Source organism: Callorhinchus milii, unplaced genomic scaffold, assembly GCF_018977255.1.
Source record: "Callorhinchus milii isolate IMCB2004 unplaced genomic scaffold, IMCB_Cmil_1.0 Scaffold8, whole genome shotgun sequence".
NCBI classification, from domain to species: Eukaryota; Metazoa; Chordata; class Chondrichthyes; order Chimaeriformes; family Callorhinchidae; genus Callorhinchus; species Callorhinchus milii.
In genome coordinates, this window is record NW_024704749.1 from 5,949,798 (window position 1) to 5,972,293 (window position 22,496).

Below are 22,496 nucleotides of genomic sequence, written 5' to 3' on the forward strand. Positions count from 1 at the left end.
CTGCAGAGCCCTATTAGACCAAATTCCTTTTCGATTTCTGTGAGGCAACCAGCAAACATCACATCAGTCAACGACTGGGTGTTATGATGCTCCGTTTGTATGTTTAGATGTATCGTGTCGTAAAGGTCACCGAATATCAACTGAACAATGCCATGTCCTGTGTCATATCGAACAGTCAGATATGATTTTTGTTACTATTTCGACTTCAAGTGTTGACTGAAATTTGATATTGCGCTTTAATCCTCAGCATTAAGTTTGGTGATACTGACAAAGTGATGAAATCTGCGTTGTTGTTGTTGTTGTTTTTAAATAAAGAAGTCACGAACAAAATACGTTGGGTCCCAATTCAGTCGTGTCTATCGTGTACGACAGCACATCAGTTAGTTTAAACAGTTATATTTGATTTTTAAAAAAATACAAGGAACTAATCGATTACGGTGTACTGTGTATTATCGAGGCTAATATTTTCAGCACTGATTTCCAATCAACTTCAACTTTGATATTTAGTGAATAAAAATATTTGTATCCAGACAAAAAAATAGATCCTAATTAACTTGTTGACATTAAAAACCCCATCAGAGAAGATTCATTTTGTTTCAAAGTAAACCTCGTTTGGGTAACCCGGAATGTATATGAATGAAATTTACAATCTTTGCTGGTTTGGGGGACAAGATTATGAATTTGTATACAAACAGAGCACATCAAGTACTATATACATCTCACTCTATATGAACCATCTTATGAGAAAGTTGTTTGTCTCTTAATAAAATCATAATAATATTGAATGGTATCGCGAAAGGTACTTTCATGGATATACATTGTAAGTAATATCAAACATAACACAATACATTAAAACAATGGATTGTTCGACGTAAATATCACAATTTCACGTTAAAATTCTCCTGTTTTTTTCATCTCCCTGGATATATAAGTGGTGATTCAGGAACGCTCTAAATTGCAAATAACACGATGTTTACTTGTTTATTTAAAGTCAGTAAGTTATTCAGAAAACAGTAAGCGGAAGGTTTAGACTACGTTAACCCAAGTGGAATTAAACAAATAAGCAACATTAGGAGCAAAGTGATGAATTTCTGGGCGGTTCAAATTCGACTGCCCTTTAATTTGGATTATTTTAGATTATATACGAGATATTATGATACATATATTTATTTTTTTGCATCTCATCTTTGATGTACAAATTGGGACCAATTCAAGAAATTCATGGCGATTGCTCTTCAAAATGAGTTGCTGGTCTCTGATTTTATGACAATAGAAAAGAAATATAAATATAATACAATAATATAAATAAAAATATAACCCCCACGACACACACACACAACCATCATATGGTACACGTATGAGTTAGGACTATATGGACTGTGTGATATATAAGAAGTAAGTCAAGTGACCCACAACTTTTACTTAGTACAGTGTAAGACAGGGTCGAGGGTAGAAGTGAATTCATTATACAATCTAAACCCCACAGCGAACAGTGTTAATTTCTTCGCCTTTTGTGGTTGTGTAAAATAACTTAGCGAGTGTGAAAAGCTGATGCACATATGTTACAACCGCAAATACACAAAAATTAGACCACAAATCGATAAAAGATTAACCTGCAATATTGCCACAACATTGGGCCAAATGGCATCGCTGATTTACAACCCCCACCACCACCACCACCACCCTCTACACACACGCATCTTTGTAAAAATACATTTATTTAAAAATCCCAATTTAACACTTTTTTTCTTTATATATACAATGTAACAATCCCTTTAACTCTACATTTCAACTGCTCCCAAGTGTCCTTTCTTTCTGAACTAAAACTACACTTTGTATACAAGGATATTATTAGGCGAAAAGGGAAAGTTGTTTTGGAACTGAATATTACTGGGTGCCTTGCTTTCACTTTTTAATGACAAGGCCGACATACAAACGCAGTGTTGGGAGTTACAGCGATTTTGTTTTAACATAGAGCTTGTGAAATAGAACAGAGTTAGCTAAATGTTGCCTTTCAGAGCAAACTTTATCAGTCCTTTGCCATTTGTACAGCACTAATCACTTATGTCAAAGGAAAATAGCACTGGTGTTATTTCTTGAGAGTTTCTTAACATAGAAAGGCGGTTGAATAGTCTTATCTAAACACGCAGCCCATCTATTCCAATATCAGAATCATTTCACGAATGGTATGGCGTTCTGTATGATATACGACTGGTGAAATATTCTGAAGTTGTCCAGTCTTTCAGTGTTAGAGGAACCAACGATGGTGTGTGTATGTCACGCCGGGAGTGTTGTCATTAATTCTCCTTCAGATGCAATGTGGAAGATAGGCGTGATTAACATCTGGGAAAGGTTTGCTTTGTTTCACATCACCATCAAGTATCATCACTCGTGATTATCCCAGATCTCAACAGAGATTGCGTTTGCTCGAATCTTATTCGTGTACAATGCTGTGCTAAAATAATTCTAGAAACAGGAATTTGCGCTCAGCTAACGGACACGTGAAGGTAAATCGCTTACTTGTGTTCTTAAAAATAAGCAACAATCACGAGGGAAATTAATATTTCACTGCATTTAATGTGTAAGTGCTGTAAGTTTCGAGTGCACAACTGTAGATATCTCCCAAGAATGCTCCCCCCACCCCCACCCCCCACTCCCCCCTCCTTTTTTTTAAAACAAAAAAATCGAAGTGAAGTACAATTGGGAACGACGCGGACGATATTGTCAGACATTCTCGACTGAAAATAGGACGCGAATGTCATTTTCAAAGCACTAATGGTTACTTATTTCTCCCGGAAAATACATGATGATAAAATAGCCGGTGTCAACATATTTTGACTGGTACCACTTGAGGAGTCTAACTGCAAAAATCCTCCCTCGTAGTAGCCCTCTTTCCAAAATACCTTTAACTTCCCCCCCACCCCCCCCCCCCACTTCCACCCCCCCCCCCCCACCCTCCATCGAAAAGAAACGACAACTATTGATTGCCTAAAGCCTCCATCACATCTGCTTAAAATTTGCTTAGTAAAAAGTCACCAATAATTGCTGACAGTCCCGAAAGACCAAATAACTGTCTGTTGACCACTTGTATTGGAGTTGGGGTTCAATAGCTCCGTTGCGTTTTTTTTTGCAAACGTGCAATAAATGTGTGTGAGAAAGCTACTTATTCTACCTATCAAATCGGTGGGTGTCCTCCCGATTTAGATTCCCCGAACGGTGCGTTAACGTTATGAGATTTCACATTATTTAAAAAAACACACACACACACAACATATACACACACACACACACACACACACAAATGTTGTCACTTACCTGCTAAAATAACCTGGGGAAAGAGTTCAATTCACAACTGACTGACTGACTGACTGACTGGGGGCGAGTTTATAGGTAGCGCACGTTTTGATTTGGAGAGGAGAGAGAAACAAAAGATAAGACATTAAAAGAGGTATATATATATATATTAAAAAAGTCACCTTATATTTTAATGTCCTAATGCCTTGTCATTTCAAATGTGTGTGAAACTCGTCACCCATCGTGTTGTGCAGCGGTTCTTTAGGAGCGATATAGCAGACCAAATGCCCGCCTCGCGTTTCTGCAGCAAAGAACACAAAGCAAGCATTGACACAGTAGTCCTGTAGCTCAGAATAAGTTACACACGGAAACTCCAATTAGTCTAATTTCCACAGAAAAATATTTTCGACTTACATCTCCCTTACTAAAGCCCGAATCATTATTTGCTTTAAAACATGTCGCAAAAGACAGCTGGCACCGGATAAAAGGAAGCTGATAATTATCTGAAGGCCAGCGAGATTATATTTTTGTGTGTGTGTGTGTGTGTGTGTGTGTGTGTGTGTGTGAGGCCAGCGACATATTCATTCCTAAATGCGAATTGACAAACGGATGATCAGATGTAACTTATGATGGTGTGTGAGCATGTCTTAACCCGCTGGCGCCAAAGCCAAGATCGTCCGGCTAAAAATAATGCACACTGGCAGACAACAACTTTGAGAATCGGCTAACACACACACACACACACACACACACACACACGGCGAAAAATTCCCACTCTCTTGCATTAAAATGCTTAATTAATAATTCAGTCGGGTCGTGACAAAAGGAACACGAGCACTAGACAACGCATCGCTTGTTCTTAGCCGGGAGAAAACCGGAGTGATTTGGAAGTGGGAGTGGAGTGGTTTTAGAATTTAAACTGGTCTTATTTCACCGCACACACAACACAGCACAACACACTCTTGACTTTAAAGAAGCGTGTTTGGTTAGTTAGTGGAAGGAAGTTTCGGTGTGGTAGTATTTTGATTGCATTTATGGGTAGCTTGTGTTTATTAATAATAGATAAAACGGCTGCAAAAAAAGGGGGGGAGACAATCGAGCACAGTTGAATAGTTATTTTTGATGGGGGGGGGAGGAGGGAAGGGAGTAAAAAGTGCAGTGAAAGGCAGCCAATAGGGAAAGGGACAGGGAGTTTGTATAGGAAAGACATGGGATGAATGGAATGAAGACAGAGAGTGGAATATGATTGGGGGGGGGGGGGGGGGGGGGGGTGGAATAATAGATAGGCAGAGATTTAGGCCAAAATCCTAGAAACATATTGACTGACTTATTTCCCTGTCCACTCTAGCACTTGAATGTGCTGTTGAAACAACAATCGTATTTACTTGCCAGCACAACATAAACTATGGGGCGTTTAAAATACTTTCAAAGGATAAGTTGAGACAGAATGTCCACAATAAATAAATTAAATCCCTGACAGTTGTCACAATGTAGCATAAACACGCGTGTCGATTATATCGTTTCTTTTTTTTTGACACCGCTGTTTCCGATAATGCCAAAATATAGACCCACAAATATTAAATTGATTGGATCTCGGTGCCAAAGTAGCGTACGTGTATCTGGTCAGATGCAATCCATTGAATACAGTAGGACGTTGACAAGAAAACAACAGAAAGTCTGATTTGTCGCACACGTGTGCAAATCCACCATTTAAAAAAAATCCATCTCCATATATATTTGGGTTTAGATACACAGTACATTTCACACATTGATCTTGAGAGAGGAGACATCCTTAAACTAATATAGACGGACGCCAGTTTTTTTAAAGAAACCCAGGGCCTCTTATTTAGTGACACGTCGTGCTAAATTGGGTCGAAAGTTTTAAGAATGAAACAAGCAATGTAAATTCGCCAGACCTCACACATACTAAAAGAGAGAATTATTTACACGAAAACTCGCCAATGTAAACGGTGCCCGCCTCTTTCAGATAAACAGCAATCAACAAAACGCCCTGTATCATTTCAGGCTATGGGTTCTTGTCTGCTTTGCAACTAATGAAATTAAGTGTCTGGTTGCAACCCAGTAAACTAACTGCAGAGCCGTTCGGATGCGGGCGCAGAGGCTTTGAAAGCCATTTTAATTTTCACATCAGTGCACTTTACTCTCGGTGTGTGTGTGTTTTTTTTAAAAAAAAGGTCTGACGGCTAACAAGTAGCTTGCGGTATTGGCGAATGTTTAACTAAAATGGCTCGCCATCAATTCCCTTTTGTTTGCTTGCAAATTAATCATCCCATACGCAGTTGGCGCCAGTGTAGATTTATCACACACATGAGGGTGAATGAGCCGGGCGAGGAGAGACAAAGAGAGTTCGCACCTTCCTGCTTTTGATCTTAGATTAGGGCACCCTCCCTTCATAATAGAAGTCTCCAGGGTGCTTATCTTGGGAGGTCAGTCTTAATTGGCGGAAATATGTGTGTGTAACATTTTTTTAAAAAAAACATTACCTTATATAATGTGTAATTTGCAAATAGCCCGGGTTGGAGGATATTTCCCCTTCCCCCCCCCACCCCCCAATACAATATAATATAATTCAATCAACAGTATTATAAGGAACACACACACATATACATACACGCATACACCCCACGCTATCATCAGCATTGTATTAAAAAAAAGTTTGGAACTTCATAGGGAATGCTAAATCTTTGGGGGTCTCTTTTGGTGTCTGTTGCAGAAAAGTTGTGCAAGCAAAGTGGAATTGCATTTACTTTTATAATACAATAATATTATGATTGATAACATATTTTATTATAATGAGAATATGATAAACGCCCACACGTATACAGTCAATGCACTTTATAGTATATGCTGTGAAGCGCTCCGAGACGTCTCGAAGACGTGATAAGGCACTATATCAAATGCAAGGATTATTATTATAATAATTACACATATATTCAATAACTCGAGTCGGCTATTTCCCCAAATTTCCGCACAGATCACAGTTTTAAAAAAAGCGTTGAGTCTTGGCGTGGGGTGGGGGGGGGGGGGGTGGCGGGGGGGGATTGTGTCTGGCGGGGGTGGGGGGGGGGTGTGGGGAGAGGGGTGTGGGGAGAGAGAGAAAAAAAAGAATCAAGACATTGCAAAGCTGTGGAGCAAATTAACCATCAGTTAACAGCTCTGGTGACTGGACTCCTGTCAAAGATACAATCCTTTACCGGTCGGAAAAAGGATTTCTCTCTATTTCTCTCTCTCTCTCTCTCTCTCCCCCTCTCTCTTTCTCTCTCTCTCACGCGATCTTGGCTCGGCCTTTATTTTTTTTTGGGTGGGGGGGGGGGGAACGAAAAGTGATCCATAACAAGCGAGACGCGATTTAGCATTCCCGACGTCAGGAAGCCGGCGCCAAGAGCGTCAAAAATACAGTGTTGGTGGGGCTTTAAATGTTCTGCTCCTATCTCCGTGCATTCAGCTCGATGTGACTGTGTTTTTTCTCCCCCCATTCAGTTACAACTCTCTCTTTTCTCTCTCTCTTTCTCTCTGCCTCTCTATGTCTCTTTCTGTCTCTCTGGCGGCTTTTAACGTGGGGCTGGGGAGGGGGGGCTGAAAAGAAAAGTGTTTGACTTAAAGGCGCTTGATGCATCAGCCTATTAAACGTCATGGCCCTGATAATTAAATCACCTCGTTAAATTAGGCTTTTTTTTGGTGATGGGGGTGGTGGTGGGGGGGGGGGGAAGCAGGGCCAGAAACACATACAATCAAGAACCCCCCCCCCCCCCGCCCCCATTCACTGAACATCTCGCAGATTGTCTTACAAATTAAATACAGGTCGCTTACTTATCTTAACAGTATAGGCCTGAGAGAGAGAGAGAATGAAAGAGAGAGAGAGACGGTGCTAGAGTTAGAGAGAGAAAGGGAATAATAATAATAATAATAATAATTCTTGCCCTATCACGTCATTGAGACGCTTCGAAGCGCTTCACAGAATATACTGCAAAATGAATTAGCTGTGTGTTTTTGTGGACGAAAAAATGGGGACACCGCTGTTTCACATCTTCATTGGCCTGTGCATACACCCCCCCCCCCCCCCCCACCCCACAACCACACTCCCAGCAAAAACACATAGAAATACAATCGCTAAAGCCATGGCCCCAATGTAGGTTGACAATGGGATCAACCTTATATAGGAGATGTGATGGTTTTAAGAGAGTACACATAACGGCGAGGTTATACCGGTTTGGTGTGTGTGTGTGGGGGGGGGGGGGGGGGGGTGGGGGGTTGGCTCAGACTCCCTCAATGTCTTACGGATAGATAGATAGACAGATACATATTCTTGCTGATTTTTTTCCCTGCTCTGTCGATGGTGGAATCGAGCCACCTGAGGCAGCCCCGTTGCTTCGCCATTGGTTCTTTCTTAATGATGTTGACATATCCACACGGCTAAAGCGGTGATGCTTGCCTGTACGTTACAGTTTCCGACACCTTTTTATAACTCATCTATCCCTGGGTCTTAGTTGTCAAAACCACGCCTATGGAGGCACACAATTGGTCCGAAGCGTCAAATAGCCTATCAGTAGGGTTCTGGTGCTCGTAACACGCACACATACACACACACACACACACACTCACTGAGAAGGAGAGAGAGAGAGAGAGAGGGAAGGAAAGAAAGAGAGGGAGGGAGAGAGAGAGAGAGCGAGAGATCCGGACTTCACTGTTGCAGAGATGCCTCTCTGCTCCTCTGCCACACCGCAAGCCACCAGTCTTACTTACTTTCTGTTTGTGTGAATTAAGAAAAAAATATATTACTGCCACCACCACCACCCCCCACCCCCCCGACCCTTACACCCACCCCCCACCCCACTCTCTTCCCACCCCACCCCACCCCACCCCAGCAACGATACAACAACAACAACCACCACCACCCAAAAAAAAAAAATCACCTCCAAAATCCATCCCATCATGTGTCTGTGAAAAAAAAAAAGCCGGCGAGGAGGTTCACAACGACAAGACCTTGGCAGAAAAGTGCATGGAAATTTAATCGATGAGAGAGACAGCCACTCCGGGAACAAACATGGCTTACCATCCCTTCTTACCTCACCGAGCACCGGACTTCGCGATGAGTACGATGCTCGGGCATCACCCTTCTTTCTTCCCCGCTCTCGCCTTGCCCCCCAACGGCTCGGCGGCTCTCACACTCCCCGGCGGCCTGAGCAAACCTCTGATGGATCAACTGGCCGGCGCTTCGGAAGCGGCTGGGATCTCGCTGTCGGCGTTGGCCCATCCGCCTTCTCATCTCAGGCCTCTTAAGACTCTGGAGCCCGAAGAAGAGGTAGAGGATGATCCGAAAGTTAATCTCGAAGCCAAGGACCTTTGGGATCAGTTTCACAAGCGAGGGACAGAAATGGTTATCACCAAATCTGGAAGGTACGAGTCATTTTCTCTCTCTCTCTCTTTCTCTCTCTCTCTCTCTTCTGTTCACCCCCCCCCCCCCCCCACCACCCCCCTCACAGACACAGACACACACACACACACCACCTCAACCAGGCGACCAGACTGATTGACTGACACCCACCCCTCTCTCGCGTTGGAAGTTCTTTTATCAACCCAACTTGTGGTTAGATGTAATGCGAAATATTTTTTTTTGGCGTGTCTTGGGGTTCTATATATGTATATAAATTTTAACGCTACCCCCCCCCCCCCCCACTCCTCACCACCACCACCTCTATCCTCGCCGAAATGAAAATAAGGAAAATTGAAAAGTGCAATTGAATTATTAAGAGAAGATTTGCACTCACTCGCTCCTAAGACACATCGGTTGCAAATTGTTTTTTTTAATAAAAAAACTAATCGTGTTAAAATTATGAACATATATATATCGTCTGTATCGCCATCGAGCTGAGTGCTATATATTTAGTCATATACATTGACTAGAAGGGAGGGAGTCATTTGCTAACTTTTATTTTAAATAAATTCTGTGCAAGTTTTTTTTAGGGGGTTGAGATCAGATACCCCCCTCTCCCCCCCACCCCCTCCACCCCCCTTGCCCCCCACTACCACCACCACACACACATCACCAACCACCAAATATCAAATGCCGAGACAGGTTATTAAAATTGATTTCAATTGATTTCGCGACGGCGAGAGTCACACTCGAGCTGCATAAGGGGATTGAGGCTGTGCTCATTGTTGGAGGTTAAATCTGATTACATTGTACAGCAGTTTTATTTTATTTGGTGGCAGCGCTGCAACTGTGCGGAATGAATAAAAGGAGGTAAAAGAGAGGTCGAAACATGAATACTCTTCAGAGCAGAGCACCCAAGCACTAGTCGAACGATTACGCCCGATTAGTGCCGTGTGTGCTTTTAAAAGGCAAGCACATTCCTGTGTTTTTTTTAAAAAAGAGTGGGGGGGGGGGCAAAAAAAAACTTGCAACTTATCTCGGCGCACTGGTAAATTATTTCCACGACACCTTACTGGTAACGTTTTAACTTCCACTCAAGTTTTTTTTTATGGCACCAATTGATGATTATAAAACCATAAACGGTGAGTTGGTTTGTCGTGTAACGCAGGTAACAAACGCACACATACACACATATATATATATATATGTGTCGTCTGTGTGTGCTAAGTACAAGCGAGAGTTGGGAGTGAATTTGTGCAGCCATGGCCAGAAGTGGTTAGGTTTTTGTGTGTGTGTGTGTCTGGGGGTGGTGGGGGGGAGGAGGTTGAGGTGCTATTGTTTGAGCCTTTGAATCGTATATAAAAAGGCCCTTATGTGTATTTGTATTATCTCTCTCCATATATTATATATATTATATATACATCTATATATATGCCCGTAGGATCACCTATAAGCGAGAAGGTTTGTGAACCCAGAAAGTTTCACAATACATGTACAGTACACACAATAAAGAGAAAATAATTCACTGTGAGCTTTTTTTTTGGCTTCTGGAATGCTTCACACCAGCAATTTTCCAGTATCAAAAGCAAAGCCTACAGTCTCCAAAATCATAGAACATTAAAAATATAAACATTTCTTTTTTTTAAAGACGGAGATTTGTTATATACTGTACACACACATATGTGTATGGCTTATATATAGTCCATGTCTGTCTGTATCTTTTTCTATATATAATCCAAATCTTTTTTCTCCTTCCCTTACACATACACACCCACATAATCGCTCACATACACATACACATATACACACACATACACATATATATATATGGATTAAATCACTGACAGTTTAATGTGAAAAAAGGGGTCGACTCGTGTGTTTTTTTTCCAACAGACGAATGTTCCCGCCATTTAAAGTTAGATGCACTGGTCTGGATAAAAAAGCCAAGTACATTTTGTTAATGGACATCGTAGCAGCGGACGATTGCCGGTACAAATTCCACAACTCACGCTGGATGGTGGCAGGGAAAGCTGATCCCGAAATGCCCAAGCGAATGTATATCCACCCGGACAGCCCGGCTACTGGGGAGCAATGGATGTCTAAAGTTGTCACTTTTCACAAACTCAAGCTGACAAACAACATTTCGGACAAACACGGCTTTGTGAGTTTTACTTTTCTCCCTTCTTTTTTTTTACTTTTGGTTTGATGAGAGGTTTTGTGTGTGTGTGAGGGAGAGCGTGTGGGGGTGTGAGAGAGAAGAGAGTGTGTTGTGTGTGTGGAAGAGAAGAGTGTGTGAGGGAGGAAGGGAAAAAGATTTGGGAGTGATGTACTACAGTGACTGTTTTTTCTTAAATGCCCATTTCACCGCGCAGAGTGTTAGCAATTTTTTATTTACATTTTCTTTGGAGACGTGCAACGTTTTAATTTGCTGCAAACTTTTTTTGACTGTCATGATATTTTTTTGGGGGTGGGGGGGGGGGTTGGGGGGTGGAATAATGTACACATCTTGCGTTTTTCTTAACCTAGAGTATTACATAATGTAGATCGGCCATTTTATATCTGTGGTGTTTAAAGTTTGGGGTTTATGATAAGGGTCGTATTTTTGCAACTTTCTACAGAGCCACTAAAAAATAGCAAAGGGTTAACTATATGTCAAGTCGCTTCCCCTCTCCTATTTCAGACTAGATATTTCAAAAGCAGTCGATGTGCGAGTGGTTATCAGCGTAAAAGAGGCTGAAATAATCCTTTTTTTAAACCCCACTTTCTCATAAAATAATGTACAAACACGGAATGAATGTGTATAAAATTCAGCCCTCATAACAGCTGATGGTAACAATCTACACTCTGTTTTAATGCATCACTCACAAAAGATTTAAGCCAGTGGAATGAATAAGACAAGACAGGTTGGATTTGATTAAGATTATACCAGCGACCCATGATTTTTATGTTCCTTACAGTAGTAAGTGCCAGCGTTTTAGNTTTTTTTGCAAAAAACATTACATTTCTGGAATCATATGCTCGACTTAGCTTTGCAAGGCCTCAAAACAGCCGAGCGGCCGTAATGCAATGCAATGCAATGCAGAGAGAGGGGTCTGCATTTGCCTTAATACAAAATAAAGTCTCATTCTTTGCACAGTAAAATCTTACGCCTGACTATTAATGGACATGACTGCAAATCTATGAATAAGCATAGAGTTTCTCGACGCTTACAATACAGGCAGCCAGAGTTAGAAGCACTTAAATCCTAGGGAAAGTCTCATCCTACTTAAAGCTCCCATTAGTTTTGAGCCGACTTGTAGTAATTTTCTCTCTCTCTCTCTCCCCCCACCCCCCCCCCCACCCCCCCCCCCCCCACTCCCTCCCTCCTCCCTTCCTCGTTCTCCATAGACTATTTTGAATTCGATGCACAAATATCAACCCAGATTCCACATCGTTCGCGCCAACGACATCTTAAAACTCCCTTACAGTACTTTTCGCACCTACGTTTTTCCGGAGACCGAATTCATAGCAGTGACGGCATACCAGAACGATAAGGTAAGCCCGGTCACACAACAGTGGATGGATGTTTTGCAGTGAAGTGCGCTGTGTACAAAAATAAATGTACGTGTGTATATATACATATGTGTGTTTTTTTTTAAGAACCGGGATGTTTCTAAAAAAGGAAGCTTTGGCATTTTGTTGGTAGATGGACTCTTGTTTCGCTGGTTGAATAATGTGGCAAAAAGGGGGAAGCATCTTGTCATACATACATATATATATATATATTCGGTTCCTAAATTGTAATGGTTGAGATGATTTCGCTCAATTGCATTAACAATGCTAAGCGGTTGAGCTTAATTAAATCCTCGAGATTTGCCGCAAACTCGGTTTTTTGTCTGCTTGTGGTTGGCAATTAGTGAAAGCTTGGATGAATGATACGGTAGTGAGCAGAATATTTAGTAGTGTGTGTGTTGTGTGTGTGTGTATATATCATATATATATATATATCTTTGACGTGATGCATGTTGATTCCAGAATTTAAACACATCTTGCATTGCTAAGTGATAGCATTTGCTCAGATTTTATTGACAAACAATTGAAATTTGGATTTTTTGAAAAAAATATACGCGTGCTTAAGAGAAATGGGAGAGAGAGAGAGAGAGAGAGAGAGAGAGAGAGCCATGATAGAGAGTAGGAACTAAGTTGTGTTTAAGGGTGAAAATCCTCTAAGATTTTAAGATCAAAATTATGTGATAGGGTGTTTTGTCCAAGGACAAGTAGGATGGAAGTTAGCTGACCCGGATTTCGTCCGCAAATTTTCACAGGGAGTTGGAAACTTAAATGTTTTTTTCCCGACGTTTGACTTGACACCGTGTGTGCCTCCAGCCGAGTGTAGCACTTAATTGTACTGTTAATGAGGGCCGACTTCAAATGGGAAAGCGGCGAGTGAGGTGACTTGATAATTCGTGAACAGTAGTGGACTGGGGATTTGTGAGCAGTCGCAATTTCGGTGAGAGGAGAGAAAAAGAGAGGTGTGTGTGAGAGAGAGAGCGAGAGAGAGAGAGAGAGAGAGAAGGAAGGGAAGAGGGAGTTGGAAAAGTAGCACTGATAACGAGAGAGCAGTCAACATACATAGCAAACGATGTGAACGTAGAGGAGAGAGACAGTGAGAGAGAAAGAGACGGTTTTCTTGATATGAAATTCACTCGTTTTTTGTAGTCTCACACACACACCCACACAAAAGGGCACTAAATCTCTAAATCCCCCCCACCATTGAAATGAAGTTCATGAATTGATATTGGAGTCTGTAGCGTTGACCTGATGTTGTCAACAAAAAACTGCGAGCATCAGGGCAACTTTAATTTACCACAGATTTTTTAAAAATAAAGTACCTGTTCTCATTGTTACTGGGTCATTTTATGTATCTGACTCCCCGAATGGGGATAGATTTTAACTCCCATCCATTGTAGCAGTTGTATATTTTAGCCCGGGAATCTCCTGTTAATCCTGCTATTTGTATATTTCTGTCCCTTTGCCCTTTTTTTGCAAAATAAATGAATTAGCTACGATAATAGTTAAGAATAGTAGAGACACTACATTCTTTCGCTGAACTAGTCGCGATTTTTCTCAAGATTGAAGTGCTATTGCCACCCACCCTACACACACACACCATCACACACACAGAAAACAAAACAAAAAAGGCAGGAAAGGTAAAATAGAAACTCTCAAGTGGAATGAAACTAACAACAACGTTTTGTGGAGTTTTTAAACTCGCATTTTGAGCTACCATTAAGATGCACACAACCTTCTTCGAATACATTCTATATATTATCTGGAAACTTTGGCTTTTATCCATCCCCAAAACGAAAAAAGTTATCTCGAAACGCTACACTGATTTGAACCAAACAAAAAAAAATCATCCGCTGGATATAAAAGATTGCACAGTCACTGCACTTTACAGTAAAATCCTGCCAAGCGCTTTGCGACGTCGTTGTTGTTATTAATTCAAAATGTTCATTTTGCTTGTAAAATTCAACACATAGCATCCGAAACCATTGCTTAGAGAGTGAGAGAGCTCTCCACGTTGTGTTCTCTCTCTCACTCCCTCTCTCTTTCTGTGTATTGAGTCAGTAGTTGCAAGTGTTGCGCTATTAGGCATTACCCAGGCCTGAAAAATAGCAGATCTCTTTATATGTATATATATATATTTTTATGTGTGTGTTTTCACGTGCAGATAACCCAGTTAAAAATTGACAACAACCCTTTTGCCAAAGGCTTTCGCGACACGGGCAATGGGAGGCGAGAGAAGAGGTAAGGGGAATTCACTATTGGGTTTTTTTGGGGGGGTAAAGCGTTGAAAGAGGCCTTGGAAACTGCTATGACTTTTTACTAAAACTATGAGACGGTATATAGTCAAATGTTTCAATGCTGTGCAAGACATTGGAGATGACATATTTGCTGAGTCTGTGTAAACAGGCAGTGAGCGCGCTCCATTTGCCAATTGCGGGTACTTTCGGTTGTAATATTTGTCGTTGGTTTTTTTTGTTGCGCCAGACAGCATAAAAAAAAGTACAGTATCAAAAGAGTAATATCACGATGAAACGCTCAAACGCCGACCCTCCGCTTAACGACTCATCGTTTTGGGCGATCAGTTTGAAATTGTGCTGCTTCAAATGCGGAATAATAATTATAATCCCGAAACAAAATTGCAATTTTGCCTCCCTTTGAGCAGGAAGCAATTGGCAATCCAGTCGCTCCGAGTCTATGAGGACCAGAAAGGAGGGAAGGAAAATGGGACATCGGACGACTCTTCCAGTGAGCAACCGGGATACAAGTGCTTTGGTCAGTCCGCCTCTCCCGCTGTTTCCACTACAGGGACTGCAAACCTAAAAGGTTATTTATTATGCTGTTGTCTACACAAGAGGGTGGGGTGGGAGTGAGAGAGGGGGTTTGTTTGTGCCCTTTTATGAGCCGCCATTAACTAACTATGTGTTGACTCGCACATTAATTCGGCATGGTGTCAGTTAGCCTTTGACCATCTTTATCGCTTACCACCTACAATGGAGGAGAGGACTTCGATGTCCATTTAGATTTATTTATATATTATTTATCTCGGTGTGAGGGTGGGGGGGGGGGGGGGGGGCGAAATTGGGTCATCGAAACGATGTCAACTTGTGCGTGTGCGCAGGCGAGCGTTTTGTTGCATCCAAGAGGTTCAGAGGCAGATTTTGAATAGTTCCATCTTATCTAAGGAAATTAATTAATTCGCTTTATTTTTCCTCTCCTCTTCCCTCCCCCCCCCCTTCCCCCACCCCTTGAGTCCCAGTAACTTCGAAAAGAACACAACAGGTTGTAAAGTTGGGCTTCTAACTTGCTAGCTACTCCATATATATGTTTTTTTTTTAAAAATCCACATCAAGATATTTCCATCTGCGTCGTTGCTTATCATCTGACCAATGCAGTTAGGCGTCGCGTTATCAATGCAAAAAAAAACTGGGTGCACGATCGAAAGATGGTATTAAAACCGCAACGCTGAGGTGCATGCATTTTTTAAAGGCTTTTTTTTTAAAAAAAGCTTAGATTGATCCATTCACTCCCTGGCTTTGGCTTTGTGTGATAGTGTTTTTCTGTGTTGTGTTTGGGACGCCAGCAGGTGCTTTGCCAAGCGAGGAAGAGAGCGACTTGGACAGCAAGGATGAACCTTCGCAGGAAGGAATAGCACTAAGCGCCTCCGCCGCCGCCTCGGATGAGCGAAAGGACGACCCGGTTTGCGCCAAATCTCGACAATATCCTTTAGACTCTGTGAGCAGAACCAAAGAGCCGGAGAGTCTGAGAACTGATAAGAACTCGAAGGACACGCAACAGATACAGAGCCCGACAAATAGCTACTCGAGTAGAAGAGTGGTTAATGAGGAGGGATCCCGGATCAAAAGTCCAGTGAGAGAACATCGGAAGGCGGATGAGACCAGGGCTCTGAGCAAGGAGCCCTACTCGCCCTTGATGGTGCAAACTGAGAGCGCTTCCCACCTGAGCCACGGACATTTGCAAAACCTTAGCTTCTCCCATAACATGTCTGGCCAGCAGTTTTTTGCCCCGTTGGGCGCGGGACATCCCTTGCTCTTTCACCCCAGCCAGTTCGCCATGGGTGGGGCCTTCCCCAATATGGCAGCAGGTATGGGTCACCTGTTGGCTTCCATGTCGGGCTCCTCCAGCGGAATTGGCGGTCTGGATGCGACTGGGATTTCATCACCTCAGGGACTGTCTGCAGCGTCCGCAGCCACTCTACCTTTCCATCTCCAGCAACATATGTTGGCCTCTCAGGTAAATTAAATATATTATATATATAGATATGAATCAACTTTGGAACTTCCACCAAAGAAAATAACTCGCTTTTTCTTCAACTTTCATGATAACTGCAAGTTGAAACTCAAAATCCGATATTGAATTCGCTTTTTCTATTCATTTAAATATTATGCGCCACTGTATTTGGAAAGAAAATAATGTCTTCATAATCTCATCCCTCCGCCCTCTGCCCACCCCCCCTTTCTTAACTTCTTGATTAGCAGCAAGTTGAAACTTGAAACGATATTGAATTCTGCTTTTCTTTAATTTACATATTACGTACCACTATGGGAAAGAAAAAAAAGTCTGCTTAATCTCTTCCCTCTCCCCTCTCCTCCCCCTTTCTTCCACTCTAATTCATCTTTAACAGTAACGTGTGTGGGTTTGACTTGTGAGTGTGTGTCTAAGGGACACCCAATCTGGCAATGGTTTAATCACAGGTACATTGATACAACAAAGAGTCTGGTTACGTTTAAAGGAAAAACTACTTTCATTTGACATGCCAAAGCTGAAATATTTATTAGAATGGACGGTGTAGACAGTGGGTGTGAATCTTTCACTATTTCCGGTGTGACATTTCACTTTTTTTTCATATATCTACTCAAGCAAAGTTAGACCTTCTATTGCAGCATAACTGGAGTTTTATAGATATAATTAAATCCCTCCCCTTATTTGTTGATTATGTTTTAATTGAAACTCCTTACGTTTAGAGAATGCGAGCGTGTTTTGCATAGCGAATGGTTTTGATGTTAATTTTCATTCGCTCATCCGCTTTCTAATGAAAACGCGCAAAATATGCAGTCACTCCACTTAACAGTGGTGATCCCGCGAATGGAGCGCTTTGAGACGTCTCAACGACGTGACGAGGTGCTGGATCAAACACGCAAAGATCATGATGATGCATCATTATTATTATTATTAATAATAAAAGACGTTCGGGGTGGCAGATAATGATTACGATCGCCTTGATCGGTGAGCACGCAATCGATGCGTGACTGCACTCCACTGTGAAATGATTCAACCTTTTAACTATAAATTCTGTGGCTGTTGATTTTTTTAAATTGAAACGTAATTGTTCCAATTTTTTTTGTGTTTTTTTGTTTGGTTCCCCCCCTTCTCCCCCCTTCCCCCCCTCCCCTCCTCCCCCTCCCCAGGGTCTAGCGATGTCTCCGTTTGGCAGCCTTTTCCCATATCCTTACACCTACATGGCCGCCGCCGCCGCCGCCGCTCTGCCCGGTGGGGTACCCACCACAGCAGCCTCCGCCTTGCACCGTCACCCCTTCCTCAGTGCGGTCCGGCCCCGCTTGAGGTACAGCCCTTACTCGATCCCGGTACCGGTGCCCGACACCAGCCTGTTGACCACGGCCGCTTTGCCCTCCATGTCGACAGCGGGCGACCCCTCCAAGCCGAACAGAATGGCTCCCAGCCCAGTGACAGCTGCCAGCATGGACTCCTCCGCCTCGGAGATCAATAGCAGGGCCTCCACCCTCTCCACCGGCTCGGTCTCCCTCTCGCCCAAACAGTGTTCCGAGAAAGAATCGACGACGAACGAGCTGCAGAACATCCAACGCCTCGTTAGCGGATTGGAAAGCAAACAGGAGCGATCCTCCCGGGGAAACTCGCCCTGATGGGTATCAGCAACCGGGGGAGATGAGAGAGCCCTTGAAATGTGGCTTTGCATGTCACACACACACACACACACACCAAACACACACACACACACACACATGCCCCCACACACACACCCAAACACATGCCCACAGACACACACCCAAACACATGCCCACACACAAACACACGCACGCACACACACACGCACACACACATACACACACACACACACACACACACACACATCCAAACACACGCACACACAAACACACGCACGCACAAACACATGCACACACACACACACATGCACGCACCCAAACACACGCGCACACACCCAAACACACGCACACACACACGCGCGCGTATAATCGTTTTTTTTTCTTCTTCTCTCTTTAAAATAGAAAAAAAAGAAACAAAAAAAATTTTGCTAGCGTAGAATCTTAACGACACCGACTTTTCCCACCCGACATAACGACAAAAAAAAAGTAGCCTAGAGAGACAGAGAGAGAGAGAGAGAGAGAGAAAGGGAAAGGTGTGCAAAAGAGGTTGGCACTATCTGTATTTTTTTTTGGCTTTAGAGTTAGTCGATCTTGCTTTTCATATATATGCAATAACAAGAAAAAAAAGAAACGGAGACAGACTTATTATAAAAGTATTTATGTAATTATTTGATAACAACGTGTAAATATATTGAAATTAGAATACTCGAAATTATACTTTAATTTATTGTTGTTTGTACATAGATTCTGTATATAAGGCTTCCAGGCCCCTTTTTTTCCCTTTTATTCATTAATTCATTCATTCATTCGTTTGTCATATTCATTTCAGAAAAAAACACAAACTCGTATTAACCACAGTGCCGGCGATCCTTACCACTCACTATTTTACCTTACAAAACTGTGTCACCTTGCTACGTTGAAAAAAAATACTTTTGAGTACAAAAAAAACCGTGCCATTTTTAGCTTTTACCATTGTTTCAGTGTTAAAGTGCTACTGTTAGCGAGTAACATTTAAAAGAAATGCTCACCATTTGCTTGAAGAATAATGAAGGCGCTTTCGAGTTTTTGTGTGTGTGTGTGTATGTATGTGTGTATGTATGTATGCGTGTGTGTATGTGTATGTGTGTGAGTGAGTATAAAAATGAATGGAGATTTTATGCTTAAAACAGCTTGGAAGTGCCGAGAGTTGAGTTGAGAGAGAAAAAAAAATAAAATGAAGGTATATATTTTGTGTTATAAAATGTTTGAAAGTTCTTGGTTCCTTTCTTGTACTATTTTGTTTTGCTTTTAAGTCCTCAAAAGTTTCAATAAATTTCTATCCAAGTCTATGGTATGGTCGTTTTTCTCTTATTCGTAGGAGGGGAGGACCGGCAAAACATGGGATTATTGTGAATGAAATTAAACAGATAATTAACTTGACGATATATATATTTAATCTACTGATAAATGCAGTGATATCCAACCAAACGTTCGTTAAAACTATGGGTTTATTTTAGACAATGTTCTATGGAAAAGATGTCTCTGTCACGTTAGACTGTATTTACTGTATAGATCAGTGGACGTTTACAGTAAGAGTGAAATTAACACTACATAAATTGACTCTTAAGCTCACTAAATAACTTTTTTTATACCCAATATTCACCAGAGTTTCCCCTTGTTGAATGGCTTTGACTTTTGCTTGGCTGTAAGCGCAGTAACTCTTCTCATTAGCGCCCTCACTTCTTCCCAAAGTCGTTTAACAACAGTTTAATAAGTTTAATAAGGCAAAATAAAACAATAGTTTACCACACCCACCGCTTGCAATCAATATTTATAGTTATCTTTCCAAGCGTTTAGTTTTTTTTGGGGGTGGGTGGGGAAATGCAATTTCGGTGAGGGATTTTATTGAGAGTTCAGCGAAAACGTAGACATTTAAATTGAAAATTAAATAACTGCAACATTTCACCCTAACCCCAAAAAAAAGACCCCGCTAAATATGCCGAAATTTTGCCAACAAGCGTTTGCGTGTAAATTCATTTTTTGTTTAAAAATGTAATAATCAAGTAGAAATGTATGTGTGTTGGGGGGGAGGGGGGGGGGGGGGGGGAGGCGGGAGGCACTTTGAATTGTATCTTAACGTGAGAGTAACTTACTTTAAGACTGAATTGAATATTTCTCCCACAGCCCCACAATTCGACTTGATTTGAAACATGTTAAGATCTCTTTCTCTCTCTCTTTCTGGGCTAAAAGTAAGACCTCTTAAAAGGGTTTCTATGTGTTTTTTTTAATATATGTGTGTGTGCACATGCGGTTTCTCTCTTCCCCCAAATCCGAAAAAGTTTGACCTAATAGGGTAGAAGGAACTAATCAAAAATGTCGTGGTCATATACGGAAATGGGAACACGTGTAATGGTAGTTTCATGGGGGGAAAGGAAATCCGTAAGGCCAAAGGTTATTTATGATCTGTATTTTCCCAAGTTTTTTCTGTGTTTGCATTTATAGTGCGCAAGCAATTTTACACGCTCATTTTCAATGTGAAAGATGCATATAAAGATACTAGTTTTTTAGTGAGGGGGTGGGGGGTGTGTGTGTGTGAGAGGGGGTTAATTTAAAAGCTTTAAGGATATACAGTACATGGTAGCAATATCGAATCACAACCATTTTCTTTTCTTTGCTTAACTTATATCCCCAATACTCTCTCTCTCTCTCTCTTCGCAACGAGAGAGAGAGAGAGAGAGGTATGCAAAATAAAAACTTATTGTTTAAAATCTTATTAATCGCAAACAACCTGACTTGATTTAATTTGAGATAGATTTCCTTTTCCTTTCCACCACCCCCCCCCCCAAAAAAAAAACCCACAGGCATCACACGACTTTAAAAAAACCCTCAAATGACACAAAAAAAAACCCTCCTCCCTCTCCCACACCACCCCAACACCAGCCCCCCCCCCCCCCCCAAAAAAAAAATGCCGCATCTACAGCCGAAATGGTTCCATCTACCCCTCTCGGTTCTTTGTTTGGGGCTCCACGTTAATATATAACTAGCGAGGCGCTCGTGGATCGGAGTAAACAATGTACAATATATCTGGATTATCGTCACGTATTACTCACCTGGCGCCTCTGCTGATCTGATCTGTGATTTCAGCTCAAGTTAAGAGCAGCGCAGGTTAATTGGCTGCCCGGCGGCTGCTGGAGTCGCTCCTGTGCCTCTCTTTTCTCTGGTGATGGAGTACCATCTAGCGGGCAGGAAGGAGAGTGCCTACAGCTGGGCTGAGCCAGCAGTTCCAATTCATCTCCCACCCCCCCCACCCCCCCCCCCCCCCCATGACCCGGGCAGAGTGTAAAGGTCACTTTGCTTGGCCAGTCCGCATAAAAATTAATTACATACATGAGAACGTAAGATCATAAGAATTCGCTGGGCGAAAAAAAAAGACCCAAGGTGTCCCCGCCCCCCCCCCCACCCCGGTTCGCCTTCAACTATCCTTGGCAGTCGCTTGACATGTCGTGTTCCAAACTGTATACTGTATCCCGAGATATTATTTTCTAACAGAAATCTTATCTAATTTGTTCTTGAAAGAAACAACGCTTTCTGCTTCCACCGTCTCCCCAGGGGAGCCTTGCTCCATACGTTTATAAGAACATAAGTACTTGCATGTCTACTTGTGTAATTGAGAATCATTTAATTAGTTTTTTGGGGGGTTGGGAAGGCGATGGAAAGACCTCAAATGAATATAGATCACTGCTATATTGTGTCTGCTCTCATGTGCTCTGGGCTAGATCATTCCTGTCGTCCCCCCCCCCCCCCCTCCCCCGTAAAATCCAGTGTTTCTTCGAATGTTTTACCCGCCCTGTATTCTCTTAAGCCTTCTCACTGTATTGCATTATAAAGTAGACCAGGTTGGCGCTAAATATTTCAATACATTTAAGAATGATGCCTCAAAACATTGACGAATGACTCATAAATATTTAAAGCAGAAAGGTAGTAGTGGTTAGGGAACACATTATCAATGTGCTTGTGTGGTAGAGAAGCTTAAATAAAGGTTATCATTTATAGAAATGATTACTTTGTTTCAGCCACAAATTACACAGTCAATCTACTTTACAGTATATTCCGTGAAGCGTTTTGAGACGTCTCGAAGATGTGATTAAGCGCTATATCAAATGCCAGGATTACTATGATTATTGAAAAGCGCAAACTGAAAGCGTTTCATTTCTTTCAGTTTGCTGGGAGAGGGAGAGCAAATAAAAGCAAGTTGTATTTTTCCTCCCTTATGAACGTGGCATGGAGTTGGAAGCCTAAGGATATTCAGGACAAGGTAGCGATGTTGAAATCACAAACCATTTTCTTTTGACTTTGCTCAACTTCTATCCCACAACTCTCTCTCTCTCTCTCTCTGT

At 42.0% G+C, this 22,496-nt stretch overlaps 1 protein-coding gene and 1 long non-coding RNA gene across 4 annotated transcripts in view; one reads left to right on the plus strand and one right to left on the minus strand.

The window, feature by feature from the left end:
- LOC103184375 overlaps nucleotides 1–8,446 on the minus strand; it is a 43,060-nt gene extending 34,614 nt beyond the window's left edge. The window contains exons 1-2 of one of the 3 annotated variants that reach the window (XR_006085263.1): nucleotides 8,382–8,446; nucleotides 3,477–3,595 (exon numbers count right to left, since the gene is read on the minus strand). This is a non-coding gene — a long non-coding RNA (uncharacterized LOC103184375). Of the gene's footprint in view, nucleotides 1–3,476; nucleotides 3,596–3,708; nucleotides 4,090–8,368 lie in introns of those variants that run through there. The other 2 variants (XR_006085264.1, XR_006085262.1) reach the window with 2 other exon arrangements.
- tbx3a (T-box transcription factor 3a) lies at nucleotides 8,180–18,211 on the plus strand. Its single transcript, XM_042337505.1, has 7 exons — nucleotides 8,180–8,712; nucleotides 10,583–10,850; nucleotides 12,077–12,223; nucleotides 14,403–14,479; nucleotides 14,901–15,061; nucleotides 15,819–16,489; nucleotides 17,665–18,211. The coding sequence occupies exons 1-7, from the start codon at nucleotides 8,330–8,332 to the stop codon at nucleotides 18,136–18,138; spliced, it is 2,181 nt and encodes a 726-aa protein (XP_042193439.1). The 5' UTR covers nucleotides 8,180–8,329; the 3' UTR covers nucleotides 18,139–18,211.
- Nucleotides 18,212–22,496: the final 4,285 nt, after the last annotated feature.